Raw genomic sequence first — 14,693 nt, 5'->3', positions numbered from 1 at the left:
CCTTGCCACAACCACTTGAAATGCTATTTGAATTGAGATAACACAACCCATCTTGTTGAAAGTCCTAAAACAAGTTAGTCCTTGACAATGAGAACAAGTCACTGATTCCATGGGGATGCCCATTCTTGAAGCATCCATGATTTGGACTTCAGCTCCCTGAGGTTTCTGCAAGCCCGGCCAGTGTTCAAGAACGCTGGGAGGTGATATCAAAGACAGCTAGAGCAGCCTTCCCCAACCTGGTGGCCTTCAGAAGCATTTGGACTGTAACTCCCAGAATTCCCATCCAGCAGGGTCTTTGACTGCAAATTCTGGGTGTTGCAGTCCCAATGTGTTTGGAAGACACAAGGTTGGGCAAGGCTGATCTAGAGACCTATGTTCTGTCCCCGCTGTGCTTTAGGTACTCTGAACCGAACCAATTAGGACTTCAAAGGTAATCACCAACATTTTGAACAGATGAAGCTTAGAAATGCAGAACTTGAGTGCATATGGAAAAACGTACATTCCCGAGAAGCTGAATGATATATTTTAAAGACTCTGAGCAAAATCATGCTGCGTCTAAGCATGGGTGATTTTCACAGGACACAGGGCATCCCTAGTTTTCTCATCAATAGCACATGGATAGAGAAAGCTGGATCCTCATAATGGCTGACTGAGAGGTAAACAAGTATTTTTGAGCTCTATATGAATACTCCACTTAAGGCAGGACTAGACTGCACTCTGTCTTAACATACCTCAAGTGTCCAACTGCTTTAGTTCGCACAAGTGAAAGGATAATATAATCATTCTGCTGACCTTGAAATCTGTCTACAGTTGTCACCTGGGGAAAAATAGAAAGTGTTAACTTACCAGCATCTTAATGAGATTTCAAAAGATTCTATTACTGAAAGCAAACTTGAAAGATGAAATGTGAAAATTTTCATTCTGAAATGATGCTGAACTTTTACTACATTTGGAACAGGATCAGGCAACATACCATTCTTAAGAACAAAAGATATACTACAAACCAAATAATACTACAGGCAAAACAGAACTTTCAAGTCTCTGCTTGTCCTGAAAGTTGCCATGTGCCCACTTAGCTTTGGAAAACTGATGCTTCCAAATAAGAGTGCTTTCTGAAAAATATGTGAGATCTCTCAGTATATTCCTGCAAGCTGAATCCTAACCCTAACCCTTGTGCATGCTTCAAAAATCTAATTGGATTACTGCTACTGGGCATAATCCAAGCAGCTTTCAACAGAAAATCACATAAATGTGATCTCAATCCTTATTCATTTCAATAAGACATGCATGCCTAGCTTTTGCTGGCTTCATACCAGAACAGCTTCTCTAAACTAAACTAAACTAAACTAAACTAAACTAAACTAAACTAAACTAGTTTTGCATTGTTTAATCAGCTATCACTGAAAGGAGAGGAGTTAGGAAATTCTGCAACAACATTTGGGCTGAGCAATACGAAGGAGGGACCACTCCTTCCTAAGTCGCAGTGGCCTGCTGCAACCAGGAAAAAGAGAGGATGGCCATTTCCCCCAATTTGTTCCCTGTACTATTATGCCAACTTGGGCTGGTATAATATAATATCCTGCTCTCTCTGGGTGGGGAGGTTCAGTGAATGAACTGAATTAGGATGTTCAGCCATTCCCCAAATATATTTAATTTATTATTACATGTATATCCATTTTTTCCACCAAGGAACCCCAGGTGGCTTACGCAGTCTTTTTTTTCTCCATTTGCTCCCCACAATTTGCTTAGTCTGCCCTCCATTTTTTCCTGTGACTTGCTCAGCTTGTCCTGTGAGTTAAGCTAGGCTGGGAGTCAGTGACTGGCCCAGAGGAGCCCAGCGAGTTTCATGGCTGAGTGGGGACCACAACCTGGATCTCTTAAATCCCATTCCAACCATACACCATACTGACTCTCTAAAAATGCTCTTAAAGCATGTTTTCATCTGCAGTGCACCAGAACATACCACCACCCATCCAGAGATGATGTCTGTGTGAGGGCATCCACCTTCATTCACAAAGGGGAGGATCACAGCATTCCACATCTCTGGGACACACTCCACAGACCACTGGATCGCACCCTACACACTGCTATCAGAATCATGTATCAAAAACCATGCTTGGGTAATGGGTTCTTAGAAGAAGCAAAAGCAGTTAACTGGGAAGGAAAGGATGTATGCATCAAAATTTTAAATATGCATGCATTTATGCAATAAAAATGATATGTACACTAAAAATAGGAATTTGTGCCTTAGATATATGTGCCTAAAAGTGTAAGGAAATACATAATTTTGTAATTTCATTGTAATGTCTTCATCAAAAATAAACATCTATGCAAAATGTAGGCAAGGCTATAATATCAAAAGCATCTTCTTAGCTATATAGTAAATGGATTCCTGAAATGCAACACTAATTGTTACAGTTTTTCTAATCTTAATTGATGCTGCTTTTAAATAATTGCTGTGGGGCAAGCAGGAAGAAATCAACCATAAAGCCTAAGCAGTGCAATAAGCTTTTAAAGCATCACATGCTGTTCTTGAAGGCTTATTTTTTTCTTTTGAACAGGTCTTGACAATTTAAAACATTTTCCTTTGACATGCAAAACACTGTATTTTGAGAAGTAATGATTCAAAGATATTTGCATATAATTTAGTATATTTTCTCCTACAGTTCCCCAACTAGATTCTCCAAGTCTAATTTAAACTTTAGTCTCATTGTTAGACAAGGAGAAAGACAGATGATTTCCACTATTCAAAGTATCCAATCCACAGGGACATTCAGTACAATCAATAGAGGAACACTCTGTGTTTTCTACTTCCAGTAAACACTGATTCGTTATTCATCGTTCTGCTGAATAAAAATAAAATACAACTGATTAATAGCTGGAATGTTACCTTGTTTGGTCTTCCAATCATTGGGTTATTCCCACAACGCTGATTAATAATATCCCGAATCAGGTGTTTCTGCCCATTATACGTTGTCAAGATACTTATCTTCTCTGCAGGGTACCCCAGCAGGCACATGTACATAAAGAGGGCGACAACGTATTCTGCCTCACCAAGATTCTGCAAATTTTTATAGCAAGCGTTAATACATTTTATGCATCTGATCTCAAACCCCATCTATACTGGAGCAAAACCACAACTACACAGGAAAACGAACAGCCACATTCCCACCGTTCAAACTATTCCCCATCTGGACATTATCTTGTAATTTTATTGCTCTAGAAAAAGAACACTGAATTACCATTCACACCTGCACAGTACTAGTCATATTCTATACATATGCATATGTAAACATGTATTATAAATGGAATATAAACATGTAAATGGAAATGCAATGTATTGCTTAAACTCTTCAGGAGACAGTCAGTCATTTAGCTCACTGGGCCAAGATGCAGGTCCCAATTGAGACATTTACCTAAAAGTGTCCCAGTTCAGATATCGACTTGAAAGCAAGTATTGCTCTTTTCTATGGGCAGAGAAAACAATTATACATTTTATTGCCAAAGCAATAATCAGAGTTAGAGCTGTCTCAAGAAGAACAGCTCCCTGAAAGGAACACTAAGAGTATCAGTGTTGCATGGTCAGAACATGGTTCCGTCTAGTCTAGAATTTTGTTTTCAGGGTAGGCATTCTACAACCAAGAACGAACTTACAAGCAGGACATGACTGTAACAGCCCATCTTTCCTGGCAATTGGTGCTCACAGGCATACTGCTTTTGAAGTCGGAGGCTGCACCTAACCATCAGGACTGGCAGCCTTGGCTAGCCTCCATGAATTCCTGCAGTTCCCTTTTAAACCCATCCACATGGTAACTAAAGCTCCAACAACACTAAAACAACACTAAAGCTCATAGTAGCCAACTCTATAGCTCTATTTAAACAACACTAAAGCACATGGTAGCCAACTCTATAGCTCTATATGCACGGTGTGAAGAAGCACTTCCTTTTCACTGTCCTGACTTGCCCACCAATCTTGCGATGACCCTGGGTTCTAGTTTTATGAGAGACTACGATCCACACGATGCATCATTTTGTACACCTCTATCTTGTCTCTTCTTCATCACACCTTTTCTAAGCCGAACAATCCCAGCTATTGCACTGGGGAGCTGCTCCAGCCTCTCAATAATTTTACCTGCCCCTTTTTTCAGTTCTGCGAAATCCATTTTTAGGTGTGCTGACCAGAACAGTACACTTTATTTATTATATTTATAAACTGCCTTTTTCTCATTCATTCATTCATTCATTCATTCATTCATTCATTCATCCATCCATCCATCCATCCATCCATCCATTCATATCCTGCCTTTTTCCTACAAAAGGCTCAAGGCAGCTTACATCATTCTCCTCCTCCATAGGTTCGGCTGAGAGTCTGTGACTGGTCCAAATTCACCCAGTTGGCTCCATGGCCGAGCGGGGAAAGGACCCAGGTCATCTGAGTCCTAGTCCCACACTCTTAACCACTACACCACACTGGGTCTCCAATGTGCAGTTGCACCACAGATTTGTGTAAGAGAGCAGCAGTCTTATTTTCAATCACTCTCCTTACATGAAGTCTACCCTTTCCACAGCAGCTGCACACTGGGTCAACCCTTGCACTGACCAGTTCACCAGAACCGCAAAATCAATTTCTTGGTCATTGATAGCTAGCTGAGATCCTTCAGCTTATCCTTTAAGTTGGGATTTTTTGTCCCAACATGCATTCTTTTACAATGGCCTTTTCCAACCAAGTGGCATTCACTGCAAATACTCCCCATCTTTCCCAACCTAGAAGAGAAAATGTTCTGCACATTGGTGTGTGGGTATAGGAAAGAATGTGTGTCTCTTACTACTTGCAATTAAATTTAATGCCATAAAATTGTAACTTTCTTGACATTCTGTTTTTGCAGTTAATGCTTTGAAAAATTGAATGTATTAAGAAAAACAAATGGTTTTTCTTCCCATGGGATGACCCTGAGGTTTTCTTACTTGAAATGGTTTTTCTTACCTGATAGAAATATGGATTGGGTTCAGATTCTCCTACACCATGGAAATCTTCAACATTTATAAGCTGGAAGTCATACAAGAAACCAGCATTCGCTGTTCTGAACTCAGGCAAAAGTTGTACATGTGGCAAATTACCCAGATTCTTGTAACGCCAGTTGTAAAGATTACATAAGCTTTGTGAGAAATAGAATGAATGATAGTTATTAAGAAGTTCGACTATATTCTTTCACTATTTCAATATACCGTTTGTCATTGGTTTTAAATATGCCACCAATCTAGTAACTCAGATGTATTAAAAGCAAATAATTACAAGACACTCGCACTTTGGGTCATTAAAAAAACTAATAGGTAGGCAGAAAAAAATCACAAAAAGGAGCATACAACTGAGAAAAAATAGAGGCAACAAAATTAACCTTCCTCAGCACTGGCCTTGAAACAGTGTTGGGTCCTGAATATTTAGACATCCACAGGTTGTAGCATGTACTTTGAGTTGTGCAAAGAAGCAGGCTGGCAGGCAATGGAGTTTTCAAAGCATTGGAATTGATGGGCAGCAACCCACTTGTCTTAAGGGACTAGTTCTAAATTTTCCCCAGCTGAATCTCCAAATCGATTCCAAAAGCAGCTCCATGCACAAGACACAGTGGACTGCTCTAGAAATTGCAAAGATAAAACTGACAGTGGATCAGGTGGTTGACAGCAAGGGGAGAGGGGTGGCTGTGGGCTTGCTATAGTCTTTTACCTCTTCATTTAACTCCCTGCTCATGGGAAGTAGGTCAGCTAGATGGACTCAGGCTGGTCTAGCACAAAATATCAAAAAGCAGGAATGGGAAATGGAAATGCCTCAATCGTTTCTCCTGCTCTGCCTGCCAGAGCTTAGGACAGACAGAGGGCTCCAGTCCCATTCTTAAGGTGCAATCTTATGCAGGTTTAGAAGAAAAGAAAAATCACAATTCTCAGTATGCCCCAGTCAGCTGTTTAAACGTACACAGAATTCCACCCATGCTGAATTAATTACTCCTGTAATCCATCATGGCATGAAAAGGTTTTTACAATGAACAAATTAATTTCTAAAAATCTTAAAAAGAATATGAAATGCATCCAATCTAAACACTATAGCACTAAAAAAGGGGAAAGTCAGTTTGTAAAAAACAGACACTGCACAGATTAAGCCCATTTCTGGGTTAGGGCTATTCTAGCAATTTATAAATTGACTGCACATATAAAGCAGATTTCTATATTGGTAGGAACGTTTTTCCTCCATCCAAGACAAGACCTCCTTCTATAGCTTACATTTATCCTATGTATTACCTTGCTCTTGCTCTTCCTTGAGCATCCAGGTCAATAGTTGGCACACCCACACGAACAAACCGCGTAAAAAGAGACTGCTCCATGTTGGAATATTTTTGAAAAGCCATGTTTTTAATGACTGGTGGCAACTGATGATGGTCCCCAATCATAATCCATCGTTTCAGTCTGCTGAACCCATCCTGTGGATTCTATTGAAAAGAAGCAACAGCGCATAGGAACACAGAAACAGAGTCTGAAGGAGCCTCCCAGGCCATCTAGTCTGACCCCTGGCTCCAGCCGGCTCTGCTCATGACATGCCTATCATGTGCATGTCCAGCCTATCCTTGAACACTCTTACCAATGGGGTTTCAACCACCTCTCCTGGAAGCACATTCCATAACCTCAGGATCCTAACCATTAGGAAGTACTTCCTGGCATCCAAATTGAACCTTGGTTCCCTGAGCTTTGCTCCACTGAACGCGTGATTAAAGTGTTATAATCATCATGGATCAAAAAGCCATTCTTGTGCTATAAAGGCCTGCATTATTTGGGGGTATATTGCAGCTACATGAAAAGCACTATAGGTGAGTTTGCATGACATGACAACCCACCCTGTGAATTAGCTCTACAGGGGAGGTTGTTCCACAAGCACATGTTCAAGCTCACCAAGAGTTGTCCCCTCCTGTTCTTTCTTCTCAGTCCTCATCCCTCCTGGCATAGCCTACCTTGCCTCACCCCTCCTATCATGATCCCTTTTAGGTTGCTGCTGCTCTGATAGTGACCTCTTTTAGTTGTCCAGCAATCTTTCTTCTGAGATTCCAAGAACTGCAGTTTTGGGGTTTACAATTATTTTCAGTCCCCCAAATTGTGCACAAATCCCATAAACAGCATCATTAGCATTGTCCTGGTGGTCTTACAGAACTGCACAAATGCACTTTTTCGCTCTTTGATATGGCAGCCCTGTCTGATCTAGAACTTTGTCGGTTACATCTGTTGAATCTAATGAGGCAAGATTTTTCTTTTTAAAGGGTTTGATAGCTGGTGAACATATCTCCGTGGTACCACTTGGGCTCTTCAAGAGGGAACTCCAGACAGAGTGCACTACAATAGTCTACATCTAATTTAAGTCCCTCTGAAGATTCATACATCTTTCCACTATTCATACAGCTGTACAAATAACTAGAATGCCTTTTTAAGTGTTCAGTGTTTTCATTAGTTACAGAAACAACCTGCTGCAGATAACAAAACTATTAAATGAAAATAAGGGCCATAAAGTGATGGCTGTCTTCTTACCTGTAACAGGAGTGGTATGAAAGTTTCAATCTCTAGGATCTGAGCAGCCTCTTCCATTAAGATATTATCATACTAGTAAAGAAAAAAGAAATATATTAGCCGAAGAGCGGAAGGAGTGTGTGTATGTGTACTTGTGATATGTTAATACAGGAATAATAATTAGGACAGCAGTGACCTGTTGACTAGATGCACAGGGCACTCAGTGGTTTATGTAACAGAGTGGCATATATGATTCATTTGCTTTATAATACATTTGTAATATTTGATATTCTGACTGAATCTTTATTTTTAATGCACATAAACAACAGTGTTGGACTGAAAGGATTTCTGGCCTGGAAGCAGTAATACCTGCCTCAAATCAGACAGGATGCTGCACACAATGTTGCAAGGGAATTGCTACGCCCTTTCATATTTCTCAATGAGTCTTTGTATTTTTGCCACAGATGCTCCGAAGCTACAATGTCAGTCATTATAGTGCATTTTTTCTGGTTTTGCCTGATCTTGAAAGAGCCCTTTGGACCTTGTGCCAAAGGCTGAGGGGGCAGGGGACTATAGCAGAAGCCAGGAGGCAGCACCAATTTCATTCAGCTGAAATGACTGAGATCCTGGAAGGAGCTTCAGACCATCACATGGCTTGGGGCAAGGCCTTGGACAGCTCCCAGCAATCATGGAATTCAAAAGTGAGGTCTCCTGATATCTGGAGCCTCCCAACTATCATGAGACTTGGAAATTACAGGCAAGATGGGAACCCAGATAAACTCCTTTGGTCTCTTAGGCCTCAGTACGAGCAAGCAGGAATCTGGCCTACACATTCCCCTCGATGCTAGCTGGTCTCCCGTCATAGGGTTCAAGAAAGACATTTTTCATACCCATGAATGGGCACATTTTTCACTTTCCTTAAAGTGACTCCCTACCATTTTGATTCAATGCGTGATTTTGATAGTCCAATTAATATTTTGTCACAGTGGGAAGGAAAGGTTGAGGTTGAGGAGCTTTGGAAGGTATGTATATATGTATTTATATGCCACTACAATAGCCTATATCTGGACTTTCTGCATGGCTCATTGTACCTTTGGAAGAGAAAAACATTTCTCCTAAGATCCATTGCCATCCAGGATGGTGAAAATATGGCATATCCAGCAAAGCTGAACAGCTATTGGGGCCAGGACATGCTTGTTACTGTCCCTACAGTTAAGTTATAGGCATTCATGCTAGTCAGGTGATTCAGGCTCCAGTCAATTGAGGTTAGACAGCCAGACCATGTGAATTAGAAACATATCGGACTTCTTCCATACTAGTCTTATGTTTATGTACATTTGCAATAAAGTTGTAGCCAATTTTAAACCTGAATTTGGTGTCCATCTCAGCCATTTCATGATGTATTCTTTATACTGTTTGTTGTCTTTGTAACTCTCTAATAAGAATAACTGTATTACCATCTGCACTTGAAGAGCAATGAAGTAGAGAGAATCACTAATGTCATTACTGACGGGTGTGAATAGTCAGGGTGACATATGGCATGGGGAATGTGGGAAATCCTTAGCATTTTTTCCACCACAGCATTACCTTGAAACCCAACTCGACTAAGTCATGACGCTTTAAAGCAGCGTGTGTACAAGTCATTGCAATGATCTTTGCTTCTTTCACCAGTAGGTATTTTGATCTGTCCAGTCCACTACGAAGCAGTTCAAAAGCTCTGAATTCCTGCAGAAAATAAAGACGACACAGTGAAACAACAAATCCTAGTGCTTACAATAAAAATGCATAACTGGCAACCAGCCACCAAAGAGAGCAGCTGTAACCCATGTCTGTGGGCGCTTTGAGGCACATATGAACTCCTACATGCCTGCTTCCTCATTCATTTTAATGCCATAGGCTCTTGTTTGTGTATAAAGTTCCTCGCTTCTTTAAAATCAACAGCAGGGTTCCACAGTTTGTTTGTGCCCAGCCTTCCAATCCTCCTGCCCTCTGTTTGCGTTCATACAGAATTACATTCAGAACTGTCACATTTGGGAAGTTTGGATGCATCCCTAACCAATAGAGAAAGCTCCTGCAGGTCTACGGAACATCTAGATCAATTAACCCTGCTTTTCTCCTCACATTTTCCTATAAATCACCAGCACATTCAAAAACAAATATCAGTTTATAATAGCACCAGAACAGGTTTTTATGAACCCATTTGTAAAATAAGGGTATGAAGGCAACATATGCAAAATATACCATTCAGTACATTCAGTTTGCACCAGCAACAAATTAAACATAATTTCGACCTAATTCCTTAGAGGCAACCTCAGAAAAGTTAGTCCCTTAAAAAGTTCTGTCTGCTTGGTACACGCTATTAATTTCATTAACTGAAATCCCATTTGTCATGCCCTAATGAAGCTGTTAATGCACAACAAGCCTTTTTGTTGTTCATGCTATAACACACCATCTTCCATTTAATTATATCCTTCCAATAAACCAGAGACGGGCAACTGCAGGAGGCTCAAGGATTGATTTTGTTGCCGCACTGTGGGACACATTCCATGTGGCACTGCCCAATATGTGAGGTTTGCCAGAAGAAACAAAATTGGAAGCAAGCTGTTGCATTATATCACAAAATGCTAAAACAGTTACATTTAGCTTGCTTGTGAATGAAACTTGATCATTTTAGCAATCTGTAGTGCTAAATGCACCATTTGTTGTTGCTGCTGTTTCAAAGCAAAGATACTTTTAATACTAAATGTGTTGGTATGGACCATTCAGCCTGTGGGCCATGTCAGGGCCACGCGTGCAATATATTTTTGTTTTGTTTGAGCATCTCACCAAAGGTGTGTAAGATCAGCTTTAATACTTCTACACCTCCAATAATATGGATCTCTTGTTTTAGAAATCTAACCTGTTCAGGTGTTAAATTCAACTAATACCTTTTATACTGTCGATGCAGGTGGATCTTTTGCACAAAGAACCCAAGGCAATTTCCCAGCTTCTATTGAATCTATCTCTCAAGACTTGTTACTTGTTGTTTGCCAAGATTCAGTTTACAGGTTTCCAGAAACATCCAGTATACATACTTGGGTTACTCACATGCATTATAAAATCTTTCTCTACCTTTCCTTAACTAAAACTGAATGCCTATAAACTCTATAAATTGTATAAACCTTACCTCAAGCTGAGTGAATATCTTCTTGATATGTCTAAAACACCCCTCTGCGATTTCCATGTCTTCAGTGTAAGATCTGCCTTTAAAAATTGGTTGAGGGGCATTTGCAAAATACTGGTGAAAAGGAAAGAAGTTGCAGATATCAGCAACATCAGGGGGTTTGCTGCCTTTCCCTTTCACTTTGCTCATATACTCTTCCCAACGAGACATTACCTGGGGGGAAAAAAGCAAACATAATACATGGTCACATTTTGCAATCTTTATTACAGATATTTAGAATCTAGAGGGCCTTCAAGTACAGAATGTTGCAAGTGTTTCACAGCTTTTCCTTCCCTCACCCACTGCAGTGGCCTCTTGGACTCCTTCCCACTTCTGAAGATCAGAGGACTCATTGGGCTGAGATGCAACGCACATGGGGGATGTAGCTGGTAAGGAAAATCACTGAGCCCACTCTGCACATCCCATTCTCAGGTTCTCTGGCCCCAGAGACTGGACACAGAATCTGCCTTCAGTGAGAGGGAGGACTCTGCTCATGGAGGGTCCCGCTCCTTGATTTTTGGAGATCTTTCATTTTCCAGTCACCCTGCTCACCGACCACAACCAGTCCCATTCTCTTATCTTCATCTTTTCTCTTAACTCTCTGCAAGCATTTTGGAAGGTGGAGGGTCTGTTGTGGGAAGGGGGGCAGGGAAGACCATTTCTATCTGCACTGTTGATCCAGCATTAATCTAGATCCACCCCAAAGCCCGTTTTTAGCTACCAGTTTTTGTCATTTCATGAACTATTTTGAAGCACCTAGGTAGAACCTTTTTCGCAACCAGGTATAAAGCCTTTAACTGGGATTTCTACAAATAACAAGAAAGCAAAATAATGTGTTTATTTCCTTCCAGACTGTGTTTCTCAACATTCAAGGTGGGTTACTGCTCCAAAATGTATAATCAAGGCAGAGAACTGGAGAGGGTAAACCAGTTCAGATTCTTCACCAACTGTCATACAAAAGCAAGAACAGCGGCCTTTCTATTTATGACTCATCTAACACAGAGTTGAAACAATAGCAACAAGAAGAAGTAACAGCATAATTATAGCTCCAGTTGCCACTTGCATTTTTAAGTGAAACACAACTGGTTCTGCAATCCAAATTCTGAGATTCTGCCAATTCCAGACTATGTTCTTTCATGTGCTGCATTCACACGTTTTTTTTTTTTAATAAAGAGAGCAATTTTATTATTCCTGGAAAGCTAACCAAGGGGCTTTTGGATGTGGGAGTCCCCCCACGGAATTCCTACCTGAATCTTGGCAGACAGGTTTGTCGCTATGGCTGCCCAGTTGGTGGTGCACTCAAAAATGGCAGGTCAGAAGTTGTCAAAGAGTCATACAGACCTAGGACCACTCATAGCTCAGTAGGTCAAAATGGAGCTGTACCCTACACTAACACATGAACTGGCACAGTAAATTTCCATACCCTGGAGGCAGTGCAGATGGGTGTGAAGTGGGATAAAATGGCTGGAGTCATCTTTTGCCCTGGCTGTTGAATGGCAGCAGAGCTCCAGAAGCCAAGGTGACTCCAATGGGATATAAGATTGCTTTACTAATATCTTACTTGATATAAGAAGAAGTGGCCAGCTGTTTCACAAGTGTAGGAAACATCTCCTGGGACCCCCAAGCTCTCTTGCAATCTCCCGACTTCCCGCAGAAGCTCCAGCCTCCGAGCTAGAACATAGTTTACTCTTCCATACCTACAGATCAGATTAGTACAGTGAGGAATGAAACTCTGTGAAACCAATTTTCCTGCATACCAAGAAATCAAACATTACAAAAATGGGAAAGAAAAATGGACAAGCTCCAATGGATGCTACAGAGGAAGTCCTTAGTATTGCTATTTGATTTATAGAGGGTTTTAAAAAAATTATCTTTGTCATGTATATCCCTTTTCAGAATACAAATCCTTCCAAAGCAGCTGACATAATATTTCAGCATTCCCTCACAAGATGTTGTTCCATTCTACTTCATACAAAAATCACAATATACTTCCATTTTACCATTCAAGGTGAACATTTCTACAGGCATTTTTCTACTTTCATTACAGCCAGTATTCTAGACTGACTCTGGTGCCTAGAAATAAGTCTTTGCTGTATAGAAGGATCAAGATTTCACCAGACAGAAAGCTGTTACCATAAAAACAAAGCAACTGGTCTTCTTTTTCAATATCTAGCTTGTTTGCAACAAATGCAATAGAGGTTTAAACACAGGCAAATATATTAATCTGCAGGCAGACACATGCACATTCATTTTGTAATGTCTACATGGTTTAGCTTATTAGCCATTTGCTCACCTGCTGAAATCTTTCTCTGTCTCCAATTCTTCTTCTCCATGACCAAGACGAAGGAGGTGGCGCTCATCAATGTCCAGAGCCATGATTTTCTCAAACAGCTGGTTCAAGGCCTAAAGATTGACAAGAACAACAGAAAGGGCAGGTTTTAGAAAACCAAATGCTATTACCCGGAAATCCAGCATGCTAGCAAAATCATCCCTATTTTGGTAAGAACAGAAACCAAAACAAATACACAGGATGGATACATCAGACTTTTAAGTGCTAGAAGCAAAGGCTGACTTTTATATCCAAAGAGCTTTACAGAAATGTCTTTAACCCAAGTTGGACAAACAGTAGATTTATGTACAAAATTTAGACAAGCTAAGAGGCCCTGTTGAGTCTGTTCAGTGATGGTAATGCTGAAAGCCTTCCATCCCAAATTAGTAAATCAGGAAATACAGAAACAGACAGCAAAACTGTTCCTTTCCCTACTGGCTCATCAGCAAGCCTCACAACTTGTTCTCAATCCGAAATGATGCTCATAAGACTAAAGGGTCTAAGGGTCATTTACCTGATTGGAATGTGTAACAATGAGGGTCCTCTGTTCAGGGAAGTTGTGATAGAGATTAGATATTATTTGTACAGCCACGTCAGTTTTACCTGTGCCAGGTGGCCCCACTACCTGCAAAGAAAAAAATAAATCATTCCTGAGAAAGCAGCAGCAGTCAGAGTGAATGCAGACCCAAATGCAAAAAGGAGTTTGTGTGAGCATTTGGGAAAGTGCATGGTGTGAATACTTATGTAGGGGCAAGGCATCAACTGACAGGGGAATCCAATGGGCCTAGACTTGAGTAAAAGTCATATGGGTGCAATCTGTTTACTGTGTCACAGCAGAGCTGCATCTCAGCCACGGTTCTGTTGTAAAACAATCTCTAATCAGGACTAATGGCAAAAGAAATGAAGAGGAGTAAGTTACTGCTGTAACAAAAAGATGCTTTTCCAGAACTTAGACTAGTGCAGCCTTCCAGATATTTTGAACTACAATACCCAGGTTGGATAAGGCTGGTTTACTGAAAGTTCATTTTGGCTCTGTCATCTAGAACAAAGAGAAATTCCAGACACAGAAATACATGGCTTTGGTCATCTGTCACAGCTCCCTTTGTAGTGGAAAAAGTAGAAATTTCCCCTATTCAATCTCTGGAGAAAAACATGGAACTTTTCAGTATTTCAAAGCCTGCTAAGCATTTGGTGGCATGCAGCAATATGCCTTCTTACCATAGTCAGCCCAGGTTGCATTCCTGCACGTATAGCTTCAATCTGGGTATGCGTAAACTGAATTGTATTGCTGAAAATTCAATAAAAGTACAATGTTAATCCGGAACATGTTCTGTTTGATAGAAGTTATATGAATTTTTAAAAGATGGCCTTCATGGATATTTTTCTCAGACATGTTCAGCCGTTCAGTCAAGGAGATTGAACTAGCTCCTATAAAATCAGCTTGCTGCAGAGTTGGTAAGATGAGGGAATTCACAAAAAGCAAAATAAATCAATTCCCATCTTAAGGGCTGAGATGACACTGCAGTATTCCAAGTCATTACACGACCCTTCTGAAAATATTAAGTTACGGTTCATCATTTGTAACTAGGATACACAAAGCCATTGACCAAAACAGCTAAT

General features: G+C 40.5%; 1 protein-coding gene across 2 annotated transcripts in view; it reads right to left on the bottom strand.

The window, feature by feature from the left end:
* Nucleotides 1–14,693, bottom strand: part of AQR (aquarius intron-binding spliceosomal factor) — a 64,934-nt gene that overhangs the window by 5,402 nt on the left and 44,839 nt on the right. For both annotated transcript variants that reach the window (XM_044436198.1, XM_044436199.1), the window contains exons 22-32: nt 14,292–14,361; nt 13,588–13,698; nt 13,038–13,147; nt 12,306–12,441; nt 10,709–10,918; nt 9,130–9,267; nt 7,564–7,635; nt 6,292–6,479; nt 4,985–5,156; nt 2,891–3,061; nt 732–817 (exon numbers count right to left, since the gene is read on the bottom strand). In XM_044436198.1, coding sequence (XP_044292133.1) covers nt 732–817; nt 2,891–3,061; nt 4,985–5,156; nt 6,292–6,479; nt 7,564–7,635; nt 9,130–9,267; nt 10,709–10,918; nt 12,306–12,441; nt 13,038–13,147; nt 13,588–13,698; nt 14,292–14,361 — 1,464 coding nt within the window. The remainder of the gene's footprint in view (nt 1–731; nt 818–2,890; nt 3,062–4,984; nt 5,157–6,291; nt 6,480–7,563; nt 7,636–9,129; nt 9,268–10,708; nt 10,919–12,305; nt 12,442–13,037; nt 13,148–13,587; nt 13,699–14,291; nt 14,362–14,693) is intronic.

Source organism: Varanus komodoensis, unplaced genomic scaffold (genome assembly GCF_004798865.1).
Source record: "Varanus komodoensis strain SLA01 unplaced genomic scaffold, ASM479886v1 scaffold3, whole genome shotgun sequence".
Lineage (NCBI taxonomy): Eukaryota > Metazoa > Chordata > Lepidosauria > Squamata > Varanidae > Varanus > Varanus komodoensis.
The sequence above is the reverse complement of the archived record's forward strand: the minus strand, read 5'-3'. Positions and strand labels throughout refer to the sequence as shown.